General features: G+C 45.3%; 1 protein-coding gene across 2 annotated transcripts; it reads right to left on the minus strand.

The window, feature by feature from the left end:
- Window positions 1–5,817: 5,817 nt before the first annotated feature.
- DNAJC25 (DnaJ heat shock protein family (Hsp40) member C25) lies at window positions 5,818–21,201 on the minus strand. Of its 2 annotated transcripts, none has more exons than XM_058672461.1 (4): window positions 20,817–21,201; window positions 10,242–10,364; window positions 8,362–8,832; window positions 5,818–6,257 (listed from the first exon to the last, which is right to left on the minus strand). In XM_058672461.1, exons 1-4 carry the CDS (start codon window positions 21,132–21,134, stop codon window positions 6,135–6,137), a joined length of 1,035 nt encoding a protein of 344 aa, XP_058528444.1. In that variant the 5' UTR covers window positions 21,135–21,201; the 3' UTR covers window positions 5,818–6,134. The 2 variants fall into 2 exon arrangements, with proteins under 2 accessions (XP_058528444.1, XP_058528443.1); XM_058672460.1 differs by having other exon boundaries at window positions 10,212–10,364; window positions 20,817–21,199.
- Window positions 21,202–21,456: the final 255 nt, after the last annotated feature.

Raw genomic sequence — 21,456 nt, forward strand, 5'->3', positions numbered from 1 at the left:
CCCTTCCACCCTTCCCCTGTGGACACAGGAGAAAACAAACAAACAAACAACAACAACAAAAAAAAAACAAGCCAAAAAATGGAAACATTTGTCCCACCCATCTTCCTCCATGCCTGAACTTCACCACTGTAATCAGAGGTCCACATGGACATGCATCCCTCTCAACCATGTAAACAATATTAAAAATAAAAAATTTTCAAAATTCCTTATGTTATCCTCCAGAGGGTTGTATAAACTGATACTCTGAAAGGCTGTAAAAGTATTCTGTGTACCTTCACAACTCCATATTGTGGTTTCTTGCCAATTTGATAGATAAAAAATGTTATCTCAAGTCTCTTAAGTGTCTTAACTGAGACAGGTGTCATGGTATAGCAGGGTAAACCACCTTTTGGAACACGTGCATTGCATGAGTGCTGGTTCAAGTCCAGGCTGCTCCACTTCAAATCCAACTTCCTGCCAATACATCCTGGAAGGCAGCAGATGATTGGGCCCTTGCCACCCACATGGGAGACCCAGGTGGCACTCTGGGCTTCTTGCTCTGGCTGGCCTATGCATTTAGAGAATGAACCAGCAGATTCTATTCCATAACTCCTAATTTTCTGTCATCCTATCTTTCAAATAATAATTTTTAAAAAACCACTTCCTTTAGAAGTTTTAACTGTTTGAGGCTGAACACTGCCTGTGTTCATTCCATGAGGTACGTGGCATGACCTTTAGAGTGGCAAGCAGCTATTCCTCAGTGACAAAGCAGACTTGTTCTTTTGAAAAGTCTTGTCCCTCTCTTGAGGGACAAGTTTCCTCTTCACAAAGACCTTTACATGTATTTTAGCAGAGTGCTCAGAGTAGGAGTGAAGAGAACCAGAAGGGCTGAAAGACCTGACAAAGAACTCAGGACATAGTAGGAAGAGAGGAACGGCTCCTTGTCAGTGGTGAGACTGGGACCTGAAAACACACATCTGGCAAGTGGACTGGGAAATAACGTCCCAGTGTGGAAGAGGGCAGATGGCCATGCACGCATGTAGAATGAATAAAAGGCAGGGCTCTAGATCCTGGCAAGGTTGCCCAGTGGCTAAAGTCCTTGCCTTGCACGCGCCAGGATCCCATGTGAGCAGTGGTTCTAATCCCGGTTGCTCCTCTTCCCTTCCAGCTCCCTGCCTGTGGCCTGGAAAAGCAGTCGAGGACGGCCCAAAGCCTTGGGACCCTGCACCCACGTTGAGAGACCCAGCAGAAGCTCCTGACTCCTGGCTTCAGATTGGCTCAGCTCTGGTCATTGTGGCCACTTGGGGAGTGAACCAGCAGATGGAAGGTCTCTCTGTATCTCCTTCTGTCATACTGACTTTCCACTAAAAATAGATAAAACTTAAAAAAATGTATTGGGCTCTAGTAAACCATAGGGGATATGGGGGTTCTTTAGATACTGTAGAAAACAGAATAAATGATGTTTTATTTCTGTGCAAAAGTATTTTTCAATCCATGTAGTTTTTTGATAATACACATTTTCTATTAACTTTTTTGAAGGGCTGCCATCTAAAGCTGCTAAGACTAGAAGTTATGAAAAATCTAAATAAAAGAAGTCAAATTCTAGCAGACATTGAGCCACAAGATGAAACATTTCAGGAACGTTCAGCTGTGCTGAGCATGCAGACGCAACTGAAGCTGGAGTGAGACTAGGGTTCCTGGGAGGAGTGCCTGGGATGGGGCCATGCGAGGGTAGGAATGACGTAGAGGACAAATGCTAAAGCCTGGGACTGGCAACGGGGTGCAGAGGGGTGCACTGCCTCCGACAGAAGTGCCCTGCCAGTGCTGAGGGGGTCCTGCCTGCTCCACTTCCAGCGCAGCTCCCTGCGAATGCGCCTGCACAGCATGGGAAAATGACACAACATCCCCTTCACCCACGTGGGAGACCTAAGTTTGAGGCTCAAGGCTTTGGCCTGGCTTGTCCTGGGTCACCATCACCATTTGGGGAGTGAATCAGCACGTGGAAAATCCGTGTCAGATTTTCAAATACGTTATAAATCTTACACATCCATGCACACACACAGCAGCTGGGGTGGTTGTGCATTGCACAAGGCAGGCTCTGAAGCAGGAGGCCAGGTCAGTGCCAGAAACGAGGAAATGAGGCTGGTGGTGAGGAGTGGGAGAAACTAGGTCTTCAACAGGACCATTACCCACATGACCTGAAAGCCACAGAAAATGCTTAGGAGCCAAGATGCTGACGTGAGAGTCACCTGCGCCGCCATGCCGGCTGGCATGACACAGGAGGGCTTCCTCCTCGGCCCCCAGTGTCAACCTCAGGGAGAAGAGTCCCAAAAGGAGGTACACACGGCCTGGGGCATCGCCTGCCCAGCACCATGCTTAGGGATTTCTGAAGTCAGACTCTTCACACTTCAGCTCAAAACTAACCACACAGCTCCAGTTTCCCAGAATTCCAGTGCTATTTGGAAACGTCAGTGTTCCTACAAACACACACACACTGCATTCATTTATCTCCCTGTTATTACTATTCTTTGTTCTTGCCTCGTTGTCTGTCACCTTTCTGTTAACAGTGAATTACCCTGGCAGAAAAGGGGCTGTGCCTAGCCAGCTATGTAAGCAGAATGATGCCAGGGGAAGGTATTTCCTTATCAGACTGACATAAACATCTACCTGTGTCATTCTCCAAAATGACTGAGAAACAGGAAAGTTTACGACACTTAACATACCACAGTATGACATACTGTAAAAAAAAAAAAAAAAGACTAGCTTTTTGGGCAACTGTCCCAAGCATGTCTGTTGGTGACACTGTTCCTCAGAGCACATGGCCCTTGAGCAAACACAGGCCTTAGGCTGGCCAGCTGCTGATCCCTCTGAACTCGTTCCTTGTCAAGTCGCAGCTGCTTCGCCTCTGCTGGCACCAAGCCAGATGGCTGCTGGCTCTCAATCACACAATTGCAGTCCAAGTTTTCTCTGACCTCTGCACAAGGAATGGAATGGACATGCCTGCTAGCAAACTGGACACCATGGTTGTAATCAAGGATGGCCCAAAGCCTTGGGACCCTACACCTGCGTGGGAGACCCGGAAGAGCCTCCGGACTCTTGGCTTCGGATCAGCGCAGCACTGGCTGTTGCAGCTGCTTCCACTTGGGGAATGGACCAGTAGATGGAAGATCTTTCTGTCTTTCCTCCTCTCCGTATATCTGACTTCCCACCCGACCACCAAAAAAAAAAAAAAACAACTTCTAAAAAAATATGTACCGCACACTCAGCTTTTGCCAGGTATTTTACTCCTGTATGACCCTCTAATTCATAGTTGTCATACCACCCCCTCCTCAAAAAAAAAAAAAAAAAAAAAAAAAAAAAAAAACACCCTAGAAACGAAGTTCAGAGATCAAAGTAATCTCAAATCAACTTGGGTCTATGTCTGATTAGAAAGCCAGGGCCATTTCATTGTTCTTCTAGAGGTTCTGGAAGAGTTTGTCGTGTGACAACAACATCTTTATCCCAATGAAATCAGGGAGGAGGACTCTAAAAAAATCCATCACACTAAAATCCCATGATCCATTTGGCACACTGTTGTCCAGATCCTAGGTCCTCCAAGAATTAAGAAATGATTTACAGCTTATAACAGTAACGTAGGTTTTTTTCTTTTTTAAACTGTTTGAAAGGGAAAGTGACAGACAGTGAAGACCTTCCTTCTGCTGGCTCACTTCCCAAATGGAAACAGTGTCTGAGTTAGGCCAGGCCAGTCAGTAATTCAAACTGACTCCCATATGGAGGGCAAGAGGCATCAACAGCCACTGCCTTCCCAGCCCCATTCGTAATCGAGGCAGCTGGAATTCCACTGGTGCCATGACTTGGGATGGTGGCATCACCAGTGGCAGGTTGACCTGATGTGCCACAGCGCTGGCCCCTTAATTACCTACATTTCTAACTTAACACCTTACCTGGTCTCATTTGCAGCCAATGTACATACTTTGTGCCTTAAATCCATGTGCATCAGGCATGTTTAGATTATACAATTTAAAATCCTATCTAGAAAATCCCTCTCTTTTCATAGGAAACCCAAAAGGTTAGCAAATCTTACTAGTTGCTAAGCTTTAAATTTGGCTTCACTCCACATTTAGATGTGAAGAGCATAACATTTTGCAGGTAAGATCAGTTGTAACTTATTTGATCAGTTATAACTTATTTGATCAGTCCACCTCAAATGCACCGATTATAACTCAACAGACCCTGTTTAGAATCTTACAGTGGTTGTATTTTATTTACTCAAACTGCCTAATAACATCCACTTCTCCTTAATTTCCACAGAACTTTCCATTTGTAGCCAGCAGTCTGGTTCTAAACACTGTGTTAGCTTGACAACTGGCTTCCATTTGAGCAAAGTACCTTCAAGTTCTGGGAGCCAAAAAGTTTACTGTCCTCTAGGGCCAAATAAACAAATAATTATATATATATATATATATATATAATTTAAATTAATGGTACTAAAATATTTAATTCTCCAAATTTAACTTTTTTTTCCAGTAACATTTAAAAACTATACAGCAAATACAGTGTCTGGGATGCTGGATACCTCTAGATGTATTATGGCACTACAGCCTATGATTTGTAGAACTTGGAGAATTCAGAAAGAAGAGCAACGAGGTAAGGGTTAGCAGTGGGCTGTGCTCCGAGGACATGACATGAATCTATCCTGCAGACCTCCTGTACGTGATGGGATGACCAGCAAGCACTGATCAGCCACTCTCTAAATCCTACAATACTAACCACAGAGCAAAGAGCTGCAACTCTAACACGAAGCATGAGAAACATTGTCTTAACTAGTGGAATTCTGAGCCCTCTATCCAGATTCCTCCTCAAATGTTTCTAAAGCGGAAAAGCTTTCATTGGTAGGGGACAGGCAGAGAATGCAAACAGTAGAAATACTCGGAAAACACGAGTGATACCTACGACAAGTAACGGCCCTTCCTTTGCTGCAGGATTCTGAATACACAGTTAAGTCTGTTGAGGGCAGGGGACTGAAGAGTCACAGTCCTGGCAAAGAGAGACCGTTGACCACAGTTCCAAAAGACTGGCCTAGTCTCTGGCCAGACCAGCAAGGATGGAGCTCTGCCCTCCTGCCTCCTTCTGCCAGCCACATTTCTGAGCTGCACCTTTGCAGCTCAAATTCCCCATCTATACTATGTTTCACTCATTTCTTAAAACTATAGGATGCAAAAGCAGTATCTTCACCTTTAATTAAAATGCCATGCCAACAAACTTACAATACATTACAGCCATTTTATGCCTATGGATTTGCAGCATGCTTGAGTGAGCGAATTCTGAGTCATTTATGGCCCCTTCTACACGGATGAAAGGCCTTTACACCACTCAAGGACTTCACTACCTTAGAAACAGCTTAGTATTTAATTTCTGCCCTGCCATTTTTTTTTTTTTTTAAACTGAAAGGAAAGGGGCAGAGACTTTTTTTATACCAGGTCCTTTCTGGAGAACATTAGAGGACCCCACTGTAGTCCTGCGAGAGGAGTGTCAAGAGGACCACCCCACATTCCTGGAGAGTTTGATCTGGTTCAGAATTCTAGTAACGGAGGCTGTCACACAGCTATTCTGGCAGATGACTCTCCTAGAGAGAGGAGACCGCACGCACGTGAGAACCCTAACACGATCATGGGAAGGTGACAGGACAATCAAACCATGTAGGTAAAGAAGCTCGTGTCTAGAAAGACACAAACATGTAGTCCAATACTGTCGATATTTTTTTTGTTTTGTGAAAATATAGAAGCCACGAAAGCCGAAAGATGCTGCAACACAAAATAAGGAAACACTTGACACATAAAAATTTTAAATGGTATCTAATAAATTTTCATGTCAAATCTTGTAACTAAACATATAAAATTTTTAAATGACAATGAATAACTTTTCATGTCAAATCTTTTAACAAAAGCCAGAAATAGGTTATAAAAATTGAACAATCATAAGTGTCTTATGTATAAAGTTTTACGGGGAAGTTTCAATGTCTACGGTGCTCTGTTGAATCAGATCCTTGAGGGATTTTAGTTACTGCTGAGGAGCAGTTGATAAATTTCTAAAATAAAGCAGTTATTAAAATAACATCACAATGAATGTTTGGCACAGTAGCATCCTGTCAGTCTTCAGTCATCCACAAACGTTAGCCGCCCAGGCCCTTCATTCTTCATCCACCTCCTGTATCTCTTCCATCTGGGGTCACTGGCCAGCTTCTTCTTTAGTTCTTCTTCCTGTTCTTGCTTATACACCTACGCACATAATAAATCACACTAAATGACTTTACAACTCATGGGTGACATGACCGTTAGCTTTATGGCTTGTTTACATTTTGCAAGCATAACTTCAGATACAAATTTCCAACGGGTTTATTTTATGACTTGTCTTCTAAAATAACAAGCTTGAAATTAAGGATTTTAGCATTCATTGTTAAAAAGGAAAAGTAACACCTTATTTGTCACTGATTTCGGTAACCTGGGAATACTTTTTCTTCATTGAAATTATGAACAAAGTTTAAAGAGCTTGCCAATTCCTTTCTACAATATCAGAGAATCAACTATTAATATTTGTAACGAGCTGCTTGTGTAAATTTAACTAATGACTTTAGATTTGGTGACCTAAAAGAAGCAACAAAACACTTTCCCCAAAATGAAATTGCATTTTTTTTTTTTTTTTAGATAGTGGCAAGTTAGACCTCTGCTGTCTCCTGTTCTGATATTCCTACAAAGAAGGTTGCGATGACCAGTTTCTCAGCTTTTTTTTTTTTTAAAGATTTATTCATTTTATTACAAAGTCAGATACACAGAGAAGGAGAGACAGAGAGGAAGACCCTCTGTCCAATGATTCACTCCCCAAGTGAGCCACAACAGCCGGTGCTGAGCCGATCCGATGCCGGGAACCAGGAACCTCTTCCGGGTCTCCCACGCGGGTGCAGGGTCCCAAAGCATTGGGCTATCCTCGACTGCTTTCCCAGGCCACAAGCAGGGCGCTGGATGGGAAGTGGAGCTGCCGGGATTAGAACTGGCGCCCACATGGGTCCCGGGGCTTGCAAGGCGAGGACTTTAGCCGCTAGGCCACGCCGCCGGGCCCATTGCATTTATTTTTATATTCAAAGTTCTAAATATTGGCTTTTCAAAACTTTTTTTAATTGAAGTTCTCAATGAAGGTTAAATAAAACACCCATATAAAGAACAAGGAACCTCTGTTTCTGTAACTTCAGTGCATGTCACCTGAAGCTAAACAGACGAGCTGACAGAGCTGGTTTCACGGCCACATCAGACTTTATTTCATGGAAACTATTCAAAAGGCAATAAGGCAGTGAGAGATCTTCCATTGGCTGGTTTACCCTGCAGGTGTCCACAACACCAGAGGCTGGCCCAGGCCAGGCAGGCCAGGCAGGCCATGGTGACGAGGACACTCAATTCCAGGTCTCCCACGTGTGTGGCAGCCCCCACGCATCTGAGCCATCCCTTGCTCCCCAGGTTGCACATCAGCAGGAATTTGGAATTACAAGTGGAGCTGAGCCATGAAAGCAGGGACTGATATGGGTTGCAGGTGTCCCTGGCAGCATTTAGGCCACTGCCCAAAGGCTTACTCCACCTTAGGCCTCAGAAAGCAACTGTTTGACTTTCAAGTACAAGGAAGCAATGACTAAAATAACCTCGTATAACACACATGTAAATCAGCACATGGCAACACTCAAAGGGCAACACGATGCTATGGACTGGGCTACTTGGAAAACTACAAATAACTGAAGAGCTATAATCTGGTTTAACAAATCTACTTTCCGAAACACTTGACAACTTAGTTTACTTAAATACCATTCAGACCAAAACTTCACTTTCATTAAAATCTACTTAAAACATCACCTATAAAAATGACCATGAAAACTGGAATAAACTACCCCCACCCCGACACATGGATTTCACTGTGTACTAGCCTTGTATTTGTGAAAATGCCTGAGTTTAAGGGCTTTACAGTCAATTTATATTAATAAAATAAAAGCAATTTTCCAAATATTTGTTACTCTGTAATACCATCTATGCCCAATTGAAAGAAACAGTTCTTTGAACAAAATTTCCATCTCTTGGTTTTGCTGTGATTTTTAAAAAACATCTGTGGCTAGGTTTACACTAACCGCAGAAAACCTTGAGGACTCCACTACAATTGGTGCATCCTCTTCCAAACACTCTGTCCAGCTGCAGTGTAGTGACAAATCAGACTCTGTTAAAACTATTTTCAGAATTAATAATGTATCTGCAGTCCATCCTTTGAAAAGAAACTAGATGTTAAATGGCCACTGCTCCACCTCAGAAGGAGCCCAACCCGGTCCCTGACTGCACAGTCACCACTCACCTCGTAATTCTCCTTGATCCAGAGTTCCCTTTTAAGAAATGTTTCTTTCTGATGATCTTCTAGGCTATCAAACTGATATTTTGACATCTTCATAAATTTACGAATGAGGTATAGTCTCTCCTCCTCTCCATATTCTTTGCCTTGGATGTTAAAATTATAGACCCATCGGCAGTACCAGGCTATGTACAAACACAGGTGCAGAGGGGCGAGGAGGATCTGAAACAGGAGCAGATCTCGGATCTGGGGCTTCTGGTACCCGCCTTTGATGTCTATTTTACTTTTGATGATGTTCTTGATGATGTTCTCCTCTTCATCCCGGATTTCCTCTTTGGACTTTTTGCTTTTGCCCTTGTCTTTGGCCTTTCTGAGCAGTCCCTGCTGCCTGGCGATCTCGGTAGCTTGGATGCGGTATCTGGGCACCGTGGCGAGGTAGCTGATGGCTTTATTGTAGCTATTCCACCAGCTGAAAAACTGGAAGAGTCAACAAAGAAAAACATGTCATTTTTACAACAAAACTCACATGAACTAAAGCAAGAGCAGGGAAGCTGGGTGAACACCGTCACCAAAGAAACCCCTTCTGATTAAAGCTGAATAATGCCCCTGTGCCCACGGGAGCTCGGGGTTCACGCAGCAAGGGGAACCCACTGGCGGCAGACAGGAGATGCCCACGAGCAGTGGGTGGACCCATGGCACCACACCACACCTGTGTTTTCACGTCCTCATCATTGATTTGGTTCTTCTCTGGATTACTACGAAGAAACCTGGTTTTCTTTTTCTAACTACATCCTACTTACAAGAGGAAAAATTACATGGCAAAAACTAGCTGAGGAATTTGTTTTAAAAACTCAAGAGGGAATACATTCGAATGACTGTGTTCTTTCTGACTTCCTTATGAAGCCATCCACATGAACCATGCAAAGCTTATTCTAGTCTGAACTGAAAGATTCCGTATGTTTGAATTCTGATTTGGACAGGAAAGCATTAACTGACTTCATAACTATATTCCATTACAAAGGATTTTGCCGTCAAAACGGTCCTGATCCTTGCAAGGTATGTCTATATATTTCAGCTCATGCATTACTGAATGAATTAACATCCTAAAATTGTAACATAGCAAATCATTAAGAATAAGAAAATTGTGATTTCTGGTCTCCCACCGGAAGGGCAATCTTTAATGGAAACTGACACGTTTAAATCACACCACCAGAGCTTCCACAGGCACTCATTCACCAGACAGATGATGGTTTCTGAGAACTGAGCCACAGAGTAAATTTCAAATCAGCAAACTGCTTCATTGCAGTCATCTTTCTTTTCCTCTAGACTGAGTTACATTTTTGTGAATTTTAAAACAACACACAAAAAAGTTACTTCTAATCCATTTCAGTGGTTTTCCAGCTGAGCAGAAGCACCCTGAGTGGAGCTGTGACTGTGCCAGTGATGGCAAATGCCAGAGGCACTCCTGGAGGGGAGGCAGCACTGCTGAGACAGCATTAAAGAACTCAGATTCTTCTCAGGTTTAACAGGAAATCACTGACAGGCATACACAGGTCAATGCTACGAGCTGGCTGCCATTCATTCTGGTTGCTAGGTGGGAAATACTTGAGCAGGAGCAATGAGAACCAAAAAACTCAGGTATTTTGTTTGTTTGTTTAGAGTTACATAATACTATTTACTATTGATTTCTTGAATATCCCCCGGCAAAGATCTCAATTCAATACCCTTAGTTGGCCAAATAAATCTTCTTCTAGTGTAAAATATAAATTTTCACTGTAAGTAAAATTTGACGAGTATCTGCAGCTCAGTTTCAGCGGCTGGCACTATGCCACGTGCACACGTCCACTGATACACACCTGAAACACTGAGACAGCACACACACTGACCAGAACCACTACTCGCACATCCACTTTGGGGGCCAGGCGCCTGCTGTAATAGTGGTAGTAATGGCTGTAGTACTCTTCCGGATGATCCAACATATAGTCGTAGTCCTTCCGCGTTTCTTCATCCTGTAACATGACAAGATAGCAAGTTCATTCAGTGGCCTCAGTTTATCATCTGTTTAGAATTTTAAGCTGAGTAAAAAGAACGGAAACTGTTAAAATCAACAAAGTTCTCAATGGCATGCGTAAGTTTATTTCCGGAACCTTAACGTGAGGTATAACAGCACACTAGAAATACTTCCCCGATTCTTGAGTACTGCTACTCCTGCTTGGAAAGGAGCAACGTTTTAATAATGACTAATGGTGCCCTTATTGTGGTGCTCATAAAGATGTCACATGTTCCTTTACGGCAGGCTGACATCTATTCTCCAGGACCGTCAGAAAAAATATCTATCATCTATATTTACATATACATGCATATTCACAATGATGTTTGAGTTTCATGTTCAAGTTTCTGTTGAAAGCAATGATTAAGCGCAACGCAGATGAAATCTGCGCCCATATCCCTGACTTACGCCCCATTTCACTGATGTAGGAGAATGGTCAAAGTCCATCTGCACCCTGGTTAAAATATTCAGCCTCTCTGAGCCTCATTCTTCATTTATGCCAGTCACTCTACCTTTTCTACATGGTTGCTTTAAAGGACAAATGACATACAGTCTACAAAAATAGTTACAAACCCAAGATGTGCATACTGCTTTAACACTCTGTCACAGCCCAGCTCACAGACGCAGTGACGCACAGATCAATGCAAGAATTATAGCCTTCGGAAGTGCTGCTCCGCATGCTCACAGAGCATTTCACGAGATCTCTAACTTGGATCCATTTCTAACAGGGATAAGCGCCGAAGCTGTAGTGCATTACTTAGGAGGAGGAGCTACTCTAGTAGGTTACGAAGGTGATCTGTTTCTCACAGGAACTCCTATTTTTCACCTTAGCCCATTTTTAAAAATGTGAAGCATTAGGACAAAACTTCTTTACTGTCTATATTTGGCTAAAGTAGAGGCCACTGTAGAATCAAAAATCTTTTTTTAACTGAGAAAATTTCTTTTCAGAAGAACTTACTCCAAATCTGTAAAGTTGTGGGTTCTCAGCCAAAACCATTTCTAGATCTAAACCTAGTGCTTTGCTACCCACGCAGACGTTCTGGGGTCTGTTCAGGGCCTTCTTCAATGTCATTTCTGAGGTTTACAATAAGAAGTTGGCTAGTGTCAAAATATACCCATTAAGTCATTATAACATTTTGTATCCAGGATTTGAATTTGAAACAAAAGATTATACTAACTCAAAAATCTAGTTTAATTAGATATGCATATATTTAAAGAATACTACATGGTACTATAGATACGAAAAGGCAGTATGAGAGCTACCCATTACAAAAGGAGAAGATATTTTCAATTCAATCCTTGGATGTGCCTTCTGTTCTAAAGGGTTTTCTGCCAGCAACTGCCTTAGGCTCAATCCCTACACTGTCTTTAAGCCTCCCTTCTAGAAGGAGCACACAGCGGTCACCGAGGCCGTCTTTAGGACTAACGGCCACAGCTCTTGTCTCATTTCCTTTCCCGTATTTCAAAATATCCTTTTCTTCCCCTCATTTTTTTTTTTTTTTGGAGTAATTTTATAAATACTGCCCTGTGTTCTGAAATCCTTGACTTTAACTCATCCTCCCAATCCTGGCAGAGACCTTCTGAAATGTATTTCTTTCAACATGGTTCTTCCCACTGGATTAGGCACACTGTGGAGTACATGCAACACTAAGATCAGATTTCAGTGATCTTCCAGCAGGGCAGGGCTTACCCGGAGCCCTGCGCCCAGTCAGGCTGTGAGCAGACAGCAAGGTCTTCAATGCATGTCATGTGGTCAACAGTGGCCCTCCCTTCACTCTTCTCTTATCTAGGTGAAGGTCATGTACTGTAGGTTGCAGATCCCAAACCCTGCAAGCCTTTTGCCCAGATCTGCCCCAGGGGTTACTGTCGTCATCTCACTGCTACTTCACCACACCCTGAGCTCCTCCAAGAGGACAGTCAACCATCCTCTGCACCAGCGGCTCCAGATTCTCTCCCCTGGCCTCTGTACAGTGAGAGGAGCCTGTTGGGTCCATTCAGGCCCCCCCCTATCGAGTCCTCAAACCACTTGGTTCCCACAAAAGGTTTCAGGGTCAAGTCAGACTTCTCTTAGGGTGGTTTACTTTTCTTCAAAGTCATGAAATTGATGGCAGCTTTTGGGTCATGATTGGAGAGACTAGAAATCTGGCCACCCTGGCAAGCATCAGGCTGACGGGTAAGCCACTGCTGTCCTGTCAGCTTCCTGCCTCTGGCTCCTGACCTCAGCTTCCCTCAGATGCAGTACAAAGATGGCAGCCATGGCTCAGACCTTGGCCTCTCCAGTGGGAGGCCTGGACTGTGCTGCCAGCTCCCAGCTCCAGCCCCAGCAACTGGGTACATTTCCGGAGTAAACTAAGCGGGAGCTTTCTCCCTCACCTGCGTCTCAAAAAGAAAAACCTTCCCTGCCCGCCTCCCCCCAACACCTTCCATTTTTAATTGGAATTGACCACCACCCTTGCTATAGCATCTCATCATCTATTCTCTCTTCACTGTAGGACTCCCAGCTTTCTCTACACAAAAGGAAATAGATCCTTAGGCTGAGGCATGCAGACACTTTAACAGCAGTTCAAGGTCACACACATAGGTAATAAAGGAGCTCTCAACGGCCTAATCAAAAAGCCCTCTTTAGCAACCTATAGTTTAGGATTAATTTAGTAAGCATGAGGATATTAGCAGAGTAAAGACAAAACAAGGGCTACCTTTCTTTCCAGGACCCAATCAGAGAGCTAACAGCACATATTTTGGGTTTCTCCTATCCATCCCAGACTAAGGTTTGTTTTTTATGTCCACTGCTTCCCCATGGCCAAAGCGAAAATTTCCTCAGCATGCAACGAGACCTCCACAACTGGCCCAAACTCACCTACCTAACAACCTCTCTTATCACCCTCTTCCCCTGCAGCCAGAACAAACATTCAGAGAGCAATTTCTGGAATTTGATATGTTCTCCTCTGACAAGCTTTTTGCCATCTGAGTTATTGAAAACAATTCTTTCTCACTGCAAGCCTGTTCCTGCCCTCCAACTTCATGTGTTCCTATGAATCCTTTGAGAACAGATGTTACTGCCTCAGCTCCAGCTGGGCCTCTCTTGCTAAGCATGGTAGCACTTATCACATTGTAACCACCAGCTTTTTCTTTCCCCAGAACCAGAATTTTCAGAAGGTAGGCATGCCAGCTCCCTAACCTCTGTATATCCAAGGCCTAGCACGATGCCTGGCATTTAAAAACAAGTGACATGTTATACAGGGGTTCCCTCACTAGCCACAGCTCTCCACTTTCACCAGCAGGACTGGATGGGTGATTACGTCACAGCTTGCCAAAAATGAATGCTTGGATTTACAGCTTCAGAAAATATGCTTTATGTGGCTAAAATAGCTTAAACCTTAAAACAGTTTAATATCTTACCTTTCAATAAGGTAGTACTTTTTCCTTTCAGCAATTTTGTGGATCTTTAAGGTCCCAGGGTCAGGAGATTCCAACTTCTTTCCAAAACCAAAACCTTTACACTGGCTTCGTCCTCCTCTCTGTCCTGAGCCTGGACAAGCAGGGCAATAAGCTCCTTGTTTCTAATCTCTACTGCTGCTGGTGTCCACTCCACTCCCAATCCTCGTGGACACAGGCAGGAGGACTGGAACATAACCACCAATATCTAGGTCAAAAGGGAACAAGAGGAAACCCACGAGCACAGAGAGCACGGAATCCTTCCTCCTCTGCCGGGAATGCCATCCCCCACCCCGAGGCCAACAGACGCGCCTGCGCCCTTGAGATAAATGATGACTTCTCTGATCATGAGATACATGTCAATTGCAATAAGCAAATATTGCAGCAAGTGTTATGTGAGAATGGCTTCTATGACAGAGTACAGAAATCCTTCTTGAAATGGTAGAGGCTGGGAACTGACAATATAGGAAAATGTTAAAATAGGTTGTTCATATTTAAAAATATATATTATTTAAAAAAACATATACACCAGCACAAGTAATATTTAGAAAAATAACTTTTGTCCTCTTCCAAGTTTTTCTAAGCTGTTACGTCCCACTACAGAGGAAGAAAACTGCTCTCAACTCCAGCTCTGTTCCTGCACCCGCCAGCGGTCCTCAGCGCTGCTACCTGCCCGTGGGGTTTCACTCCCCACTCCACCTGTGGTCTCAAAAGTCTGCACCATTTGGAACATTACCTGAACACTAGAGGCAAATCTGGGTTTTTGTTTTGGCTTGCTCCTATACTACAGCTATGGCCCATCTTTTCTAAATGTAAAATAAATATCTCCAATTCGATATGCTCAGAACCCAAACTTATTAATACACCCCCTCTATTTAGTTTCCTGACCTTTTGAAAACCTTGGTCAATTTTGACTCACCAAATGATGATGCAAGGCTGTGTGCTAAGCACAGAAAGAGGAGTCAAAGCCAGACGAGATAAGGATTTAGCCTCAAAAACCCTCCCATGTAGAAAAGCACAAGTCACTGCACCAGGAAACAAGGGACAGACGGACTGCCTGGGCCAAGGGCCGTGGGAGTCCCAGGGAGAAGACATGAGAGCTGGGTCTAAAGTGTGATGAGTGTGAAGGAAACAGCAACTGTTAAGCAACAGAGGCATTCAAGAACAGAACAGCTCCACTGAAACTTGAGAACCGGGGAAGCTTAGGCAGAAAGGAGTCAGAAATTTAGCTAAGAAAGTAAAGTAAGTTTGGATAAGAACCGTGAAAGGTCTTGCATGTCATACCAAACAGAGAATTACTGTGCATACTATTAAAAGATGAGATAGTTTGAAGCCAGAGTTGCACTGCTGTGGCTTAAGCTGCCACTTGAAATGCTGAACCCCACATCAGAGTGCTGGTTCAAGTCCTGGCTGCTCTGCTTCCAATCCAGCTCCCTGCTAATGCACCTGGGACGGGAGTGGAAGATGTTTCAAGTGTTTGGGCTCCTGCCAACCACCAGGAAGACCAGGAGAGAGTTCCTGGCTCTGTCTTCAGCCTGCTCCCAGCTCTGCAAAGAGTGAACCAGCAGAAGGAAGAGTTTTCTCTCCCTTACTTGGTCAGGCCTTTCAAGCAATAAATCTTTTTTTTTTTTTAAGATTTTTTTTTTCTTGGAAAGGCAGATTTACAGAGAGAAGGAGAAACAAAGAGAAGGATCTTCCATTTTCTGGTTCACTCCCCAAGTGGTCACAACAGCCAGAGCTGAACTGCTCCAAAGCCAGGAGCCTCCCCTATGGGTCTCTCATGTGGGTGCGGGGTGCCAAGGCCTTGGACCATACTCCTTTGCTTTCCCAGGTCACAAGCAGGGAGCTGGAAGGGAAGTGGGGCAGCCAGGACGCAAACCACTGCCTACATGGGATCCCGGCACGTGCAAGGTGAGAAGTTTAGCCACCAGGCCCTCAATAACAAATCTTTTAAAGTCTGAGAAAAATAACCCTGAGTAGAAGTATATTTCTAGGAGACTACTCTGGCACTATTGCAAAAAGGCAGAATGAGGGAGTCCATGTGTCAGTGGCTAAGAAGCGCAACAGTGGGCCCTGATCATGAAGGGGTACGGGTGAATGCAAAGAATGTCGAACATGGCGCTGAAGTTTCCAATCATAGCTGCTCTGTGGACATGTTTCTCTGTACAGTACAGAAGTGGGGAAGAGGACAGCAAATGTGAAGACAAGTGTGGAAACTTTGGGAGATTTTCAAATGGAGGAGAAAAAAAGAAACTGCTGTAAATCCTTTCACTCTTTGAAGCCTGCAGAGAAACACTGATATTAGGTTTAAATGTCAAAACAGAAGGAACTTGGGAAAAACTGGAAATAGCCTGAATAACTTCTGCTCATCAAGAAGAAAAAAATGGTGTCCAGTGGAAGAGAGCTGATCACTGCTTGGCGGGCACTGGCCAACCTCACAGGCCTGCCAGAATTCCTCGCTTGATACAAAAGTGTGGGACTCCTCTCTTGAACCTGTCCACGTTTCTTACTGGTCCTCCCATTAACTAATGAGTTAGAGAAAATCTGCCACATATGGTCACTTTGCAGTGGGGTATATTACAGCCTTGTTTAAAGTTCATGTTCTAACAAGGGTAACAAGACTCATTTCTGGCATGCTCACTTACCGGCAACTGTGCTACAGGTGAGAGGCAGCTGACTTAGGATCTTTTAAGTTTGTGTTGGAAAGGCAGATCAGATTTTTAGAGAGAAGGAGAGACAGAAAGATCCTCCCTCTGCTGGTTTACTCCCAAATGGCCACAACAATCAGAGATGAGCCAGGAGCTTCTTCTGGGTCTCCCACGCGGGTGCAGTGTCCCAATGCATTGGGCCGTCCTCGACCGCCTTCCCAGGCCACAAGCAGGGAGCTGGATGGGAAGTGGAGCTGCCAGAATTAGAACCAGGGTCCATATGGGATCCCAGGGCATAGAAGGCGAGAACCTTAACCACTATGTTATCTGGCCAAGCCTACATATTATTATTATTATTATTTTTAAAGATTTATTTAGTTTTATTGAAAGGCGGATATACAGAGAGGACGAGAGACAGAGAGGAAGATCTTCTATCAGATGGTTCACTCCCCAAGTGACTGCAACGGCTGGAGCTGAGCCAATCTGAAGCCAGGAGCCAGGAGCTCTTCCAGGTCTTCCACACGGGTGCAGGTCCCAAGGCTTTGGGCCGTTTCAGCTGCTTTCCCAGGCCACAAGCAGGGAGCTGGATGGGAAGCAGGGCTGCCGGGATCAGAACCAGTGACCACATGGGATCACAGACGTGCAAGGAGAGGACTTTAATCACGCCGGGCCCCCACATATTATTTTTTGAAACAGATGTTAAGACTGTTTTTCTCCACTTTAAAGACTCGGGTAATTCTAAAATACACAAAGCTCAAATTCCTGAGCACAGCTGAAGGGGTCATTCCTCATCTGACCCCAAACTAGGTTCCAAGCTCCTGAAGCAGTGTCCCTCCCATCTCCCAGTCTAAAAGACGCAGTGTTCCAGAAGTCCAAGAAAGGCACACCAAGGATCTTTGCGCTCTGTGAACAGCTCCAAATGTCCCATTTTCCCAGAAGAAATCTGCACAAGCTAAATTAAAACACCAAGTGTTCGGTTTTGGCTAGAAAGACTGCTCAGTAATTTTCAGGCTGCTCGAGAGCTCTGATTGGTTGCTGATGATGTCATGTGTCAAGCGATCAGAGAACAGAAATTAGGTACATCTGGTATATAATCAACCTTTGTCCTAAGTAGGGAGTAACAACTGAAATTAGGGACTCCACAAAAAATAAACAGCACTGGGATTTCACAACAAAAACGGTCACTGTGGCATACAGGCCACCAAGTTCCACTTGGCCCAGGGGAAAGATCACCACCAACATGCCATTCTTTCCCACTAACCCCAGAGCAGGAAAAGGCTTCAAATGATTACATACAAGCAATTGGGAAGAGCACGGCAATGAAAACCACTGCCCCTCCCTCACAGTGACAGACTTGCTTGACATGGTCATCAGCCTTGTAACTATCATAGAAATGTACAGAACTGCATAATCCTTCCATGAATATGGTCATCCCTTGGAACCCCAGAAGGATTAGCTCCAGGATCTCCCTGCAAATACCAAAATAAATGGACGTTCAAGCCCCTTATATAAAATGGCATAATACTTGTATATAACCTATATACATTCTCCTATATACTTCAAATCATCTTTAGATTACTTTCTGAAAACAATTCAAAATATTTTATTTAAAAGGCAGAGAAAGAGAGAGAGCGAGCGAGAGAGAAATATCTCCTATCTGCTGGTTCAGTCTCCAAATGGCTGCAATGGCTGGGGTTGGGCCAGGTCAAAGCCAGGAGCTGGGAGATTCATCCAGGTCTCCCCTGTCAATGTAGGGCCCAAGTGCTGGGGACTTCTGTTGTCTTCCCACGAGCATTAGTAGGGAGCTGCATTGGAAGACACTAGCCAGGATGCCAGCACTGCAGACAGCACTTGGTCCATTATACCACAGCCCTGGCCCCTAGATCTCTTGTAACATCTATGCCACGCAAACGTTATACAAATAGCTGTAATGTTACACTGCTTATACAATAGTGACAAGAAGTCTGCATACTTTCAGGACATAATGCTATTTAAAGATATATCCATATATTCATGCATGTTTTATTATATAATATAGAATATAATATGTAGATATATGCTATATACTTATTATATAATTTATATATAAAATATATATTTAAATATTTTCCTTCTATGCTTGGTTGAATCCAATCTAGATGCAGAGAGTTGGCACTGCTCAATCATTATGGATGACCGACTAAAACCTAGACATTGAGAAGTAACACTAATACCTACATTGAATTTTCCCCCCAAATGAGAGTCCCTGTGATTCTTGGTGGACAAAACGCTTGTTACAATCTCACCAAAGTTTCTCACTCCTCGAACTCTGCCTATTTATGACTGCCCGTTTCTACTCATCTGGTTTTCCCTCTTCTGGAAACCTCCCGCCACTGTCAATCCGGGTAACTGTGTTCTAGTTCAAAGAACACATTCTTCTCTAATCCCAAGAAAAAAGCACTGCTTCCTCCCAGCGCTGCGATGCAATCCACAAGTGCTTTCATTACATAACTAACATACTCATCCAACAGTAAGCTACCTGTCTCCTGCGCGTCAAGTCAGGAACTGTGCCACTCCACGGTCTCCTGCTCAGTACTTCTGTCCGTACCAGTTGTTCAGACAATGCACTAAGAAATGCCAACAAGCAGGAATGCAACAGGGCTCCCCTCTTTGACAGACTCCCCGCAAGTGCTGATGCCCTGCCTTGCCCTACCCTGCCCTGCCGCCTCACCCAGACCAGTGACAAGATGCTGAAGGCTGCCATGACTACGTCTCCTGAGAGAAGCTAGGGGCAGAAGGCTCCCTCCACCCCTCCTCTCCAGCGCATCAGAGCACCTTCAGGCCCATGACATTCCCAAGTCCTTTTCTCTGCCGTTCTCTGGGGATCTTGCAAAATGCTATCCCATTCTACTACTTTCCCATTTTCTACCAGTCATGGCTTTTCTAAGTGCAGTCTCACTAGCTACACCCACATTTGCTTATTTCTGTACCATTTCTCATATTTCATTCATTTTACCCAAGTTATCTGCAGCCAAAAGTGGTTACTTTCACTTAAAAATCCTCGGGACTTTTAAAAGTGTAATTTTCCTCTCATGCAAGCAATTTTTCATTCACAATCATCCAACTTACTTACCTATAGCATTCTTTAGAATTAATTTGTGTGAAACAGCAAAGGGAATGACATTGTCAAAAGGCCAAACATCCACTTCGCATTTCCAACCTATCTGAATCAGTCTCCAGATAAGAGGTTTCTAAAAAGTTTCTTTAATATTTCCATGCACTTAAAAATTGAGGATGGAGAGAGGGAGAGAGAGAAAAAAGTTCTAGAAGGTGTAAAGGAAGAATCTCTTGATGAGGTATTTTCAGCTCGAGAGAAGCCACTCCGCAGGAATCAGTCCATGGCCAAGTTATGTATGCCCACGCACAGCACAGCGGGAAAGAAATATACTGTAACAGTTCGGGAAGGTGTGTTTTTTGGGCTTTTTTTAGGGCCTGGAAATAAAGATGAGGAAACCACCTAGAATGAATTGGACCCTTAGAGCAGGAAATGCGCTTGGTGACTTTTTTCTTTATATGGTTTTAACTTTTTACAGACATGGAACGAACAAGTGTCAGGTTAAATCTCCCTACGTTTCCACATCGCTATGGGACACAAAACCTTGGCCAAATGATGTAACTTATTCACAAGATACTTCCTGCTAGAGATTCTGTTTCATGCCTAGGTTGAGCACCTACGTACGGGTGCTATTCAAGGGGTTTCCCAGCCCTGCCATCTGGTGCGAGGTGACACCGGGGCCTTAATTCTGCCCAAGAACAAACCGCTCCTCCACATGAGAGGTCCAAAGTCAATCAGAGGGGTCTCTGCCAAGAGCCAGCCATCCCGGCTTCCAAGGCTGTTCGCTGTGCTTAGTGCTGGCCCACTTCTCGGAACCCAAGCTACACGTCGTCAATACCGTCCCAGAATCCCAACTTCTGCGCTTTCAAATTTGCGCAATCAGGGTCATTCAACTTTCGAGATCTTTCCCGCTGTCCTACCCCAGATCCCGGTAAGAATGAGCCCGCTGTCTGAGCATGCACTGCAGATTATCAGAAGGTCGCCAAAAGCATCAGACAGCGACTGTCACCAAAAAGCAGCTTGGGGGCTGGCTTCCCTCCATCCCCAACCCCACCCTGCCCGATGGGCTCCCTTCCCTTGTGCTCTTAGGGCTCAGGACCACGTGGGGAACGCTTAGCAGGTGTCGGGCCACGGAGGACCTGTCCGCGCGGGCCAGGGGCTGGTAGCCGCAGGAGCGGCGCCCCGCGCTCCCCGCGCAGGTGGCCCACAGCCCGTCCGCGCCCACGGGTCTCACCTTGAGAGTCTCGTACGCGGTGGCCACCAGCAGGAAGGCCGCCTCTGCGCTCAGGCCCTCGTCGCCGGGCTCGGGCCGGTAGCGGTCGGGGTGGTAGCGCCGGGCCAGCTGCCGGTAGGCCCGCGCGATCTCCGCCTTGCCGGCCGAGCGGCTCACGCCCAGCACCTCGTAGCAGTCCCGCGTGCCGCAGTACAGCCCCTCCACCAGGGCCGCCGCGGGCCGCGCCAGCATGGTCCCCAGCAGCAGGGCCGGCAGCAGCACCCCCCAGCGCCGGCCGCCAGCTCCGGGCCGCCCGGGCCGGCCCAGCGGCGCCGCCATCCCGGCCGCCCTCCCACCCTGCGCGCCCGCCCGGCTCGGCCGCCGGGGCCCAGCTCCACGTCTGCAGGCAGGGCCTCCGCGCAGGCGCACGCGGCCGCTTCCTGCACGACCCGTTGCTAGGGGAGAAGGACGCCTCGGCCCTCGGCCGCTTCCGGTTTCCTCCGGAACGCCTGCTGGGTCCCAGCAGCCCGAGGGTTGGTACTGGGCTGTACCTGGAGGATGTTTCTGTGTCCTGGGCGCCCTTGGCCAGGGTGTGCAGAGAGCTTGGCCGAGCACAGGTGCCCGTTAGACACTATCTGTGTAAGACACGAGACTTCAGCCT

Source organism: Ochotona princeps, chromosome 14 (assembly GCF_030435755.1).
Source record: "Ochotona princeps isolate mOchPri1 chromosome 14, mOchPri1.hap1, whole genome shotgun sequence".
NCBI classification, from domain to species: domain Eukaryota; kingdom Metazoa; phylum Chordata; class Mammalia; order Lagomorpha; family Ochotonidae; genus Ochotona; species Ochotona princeps.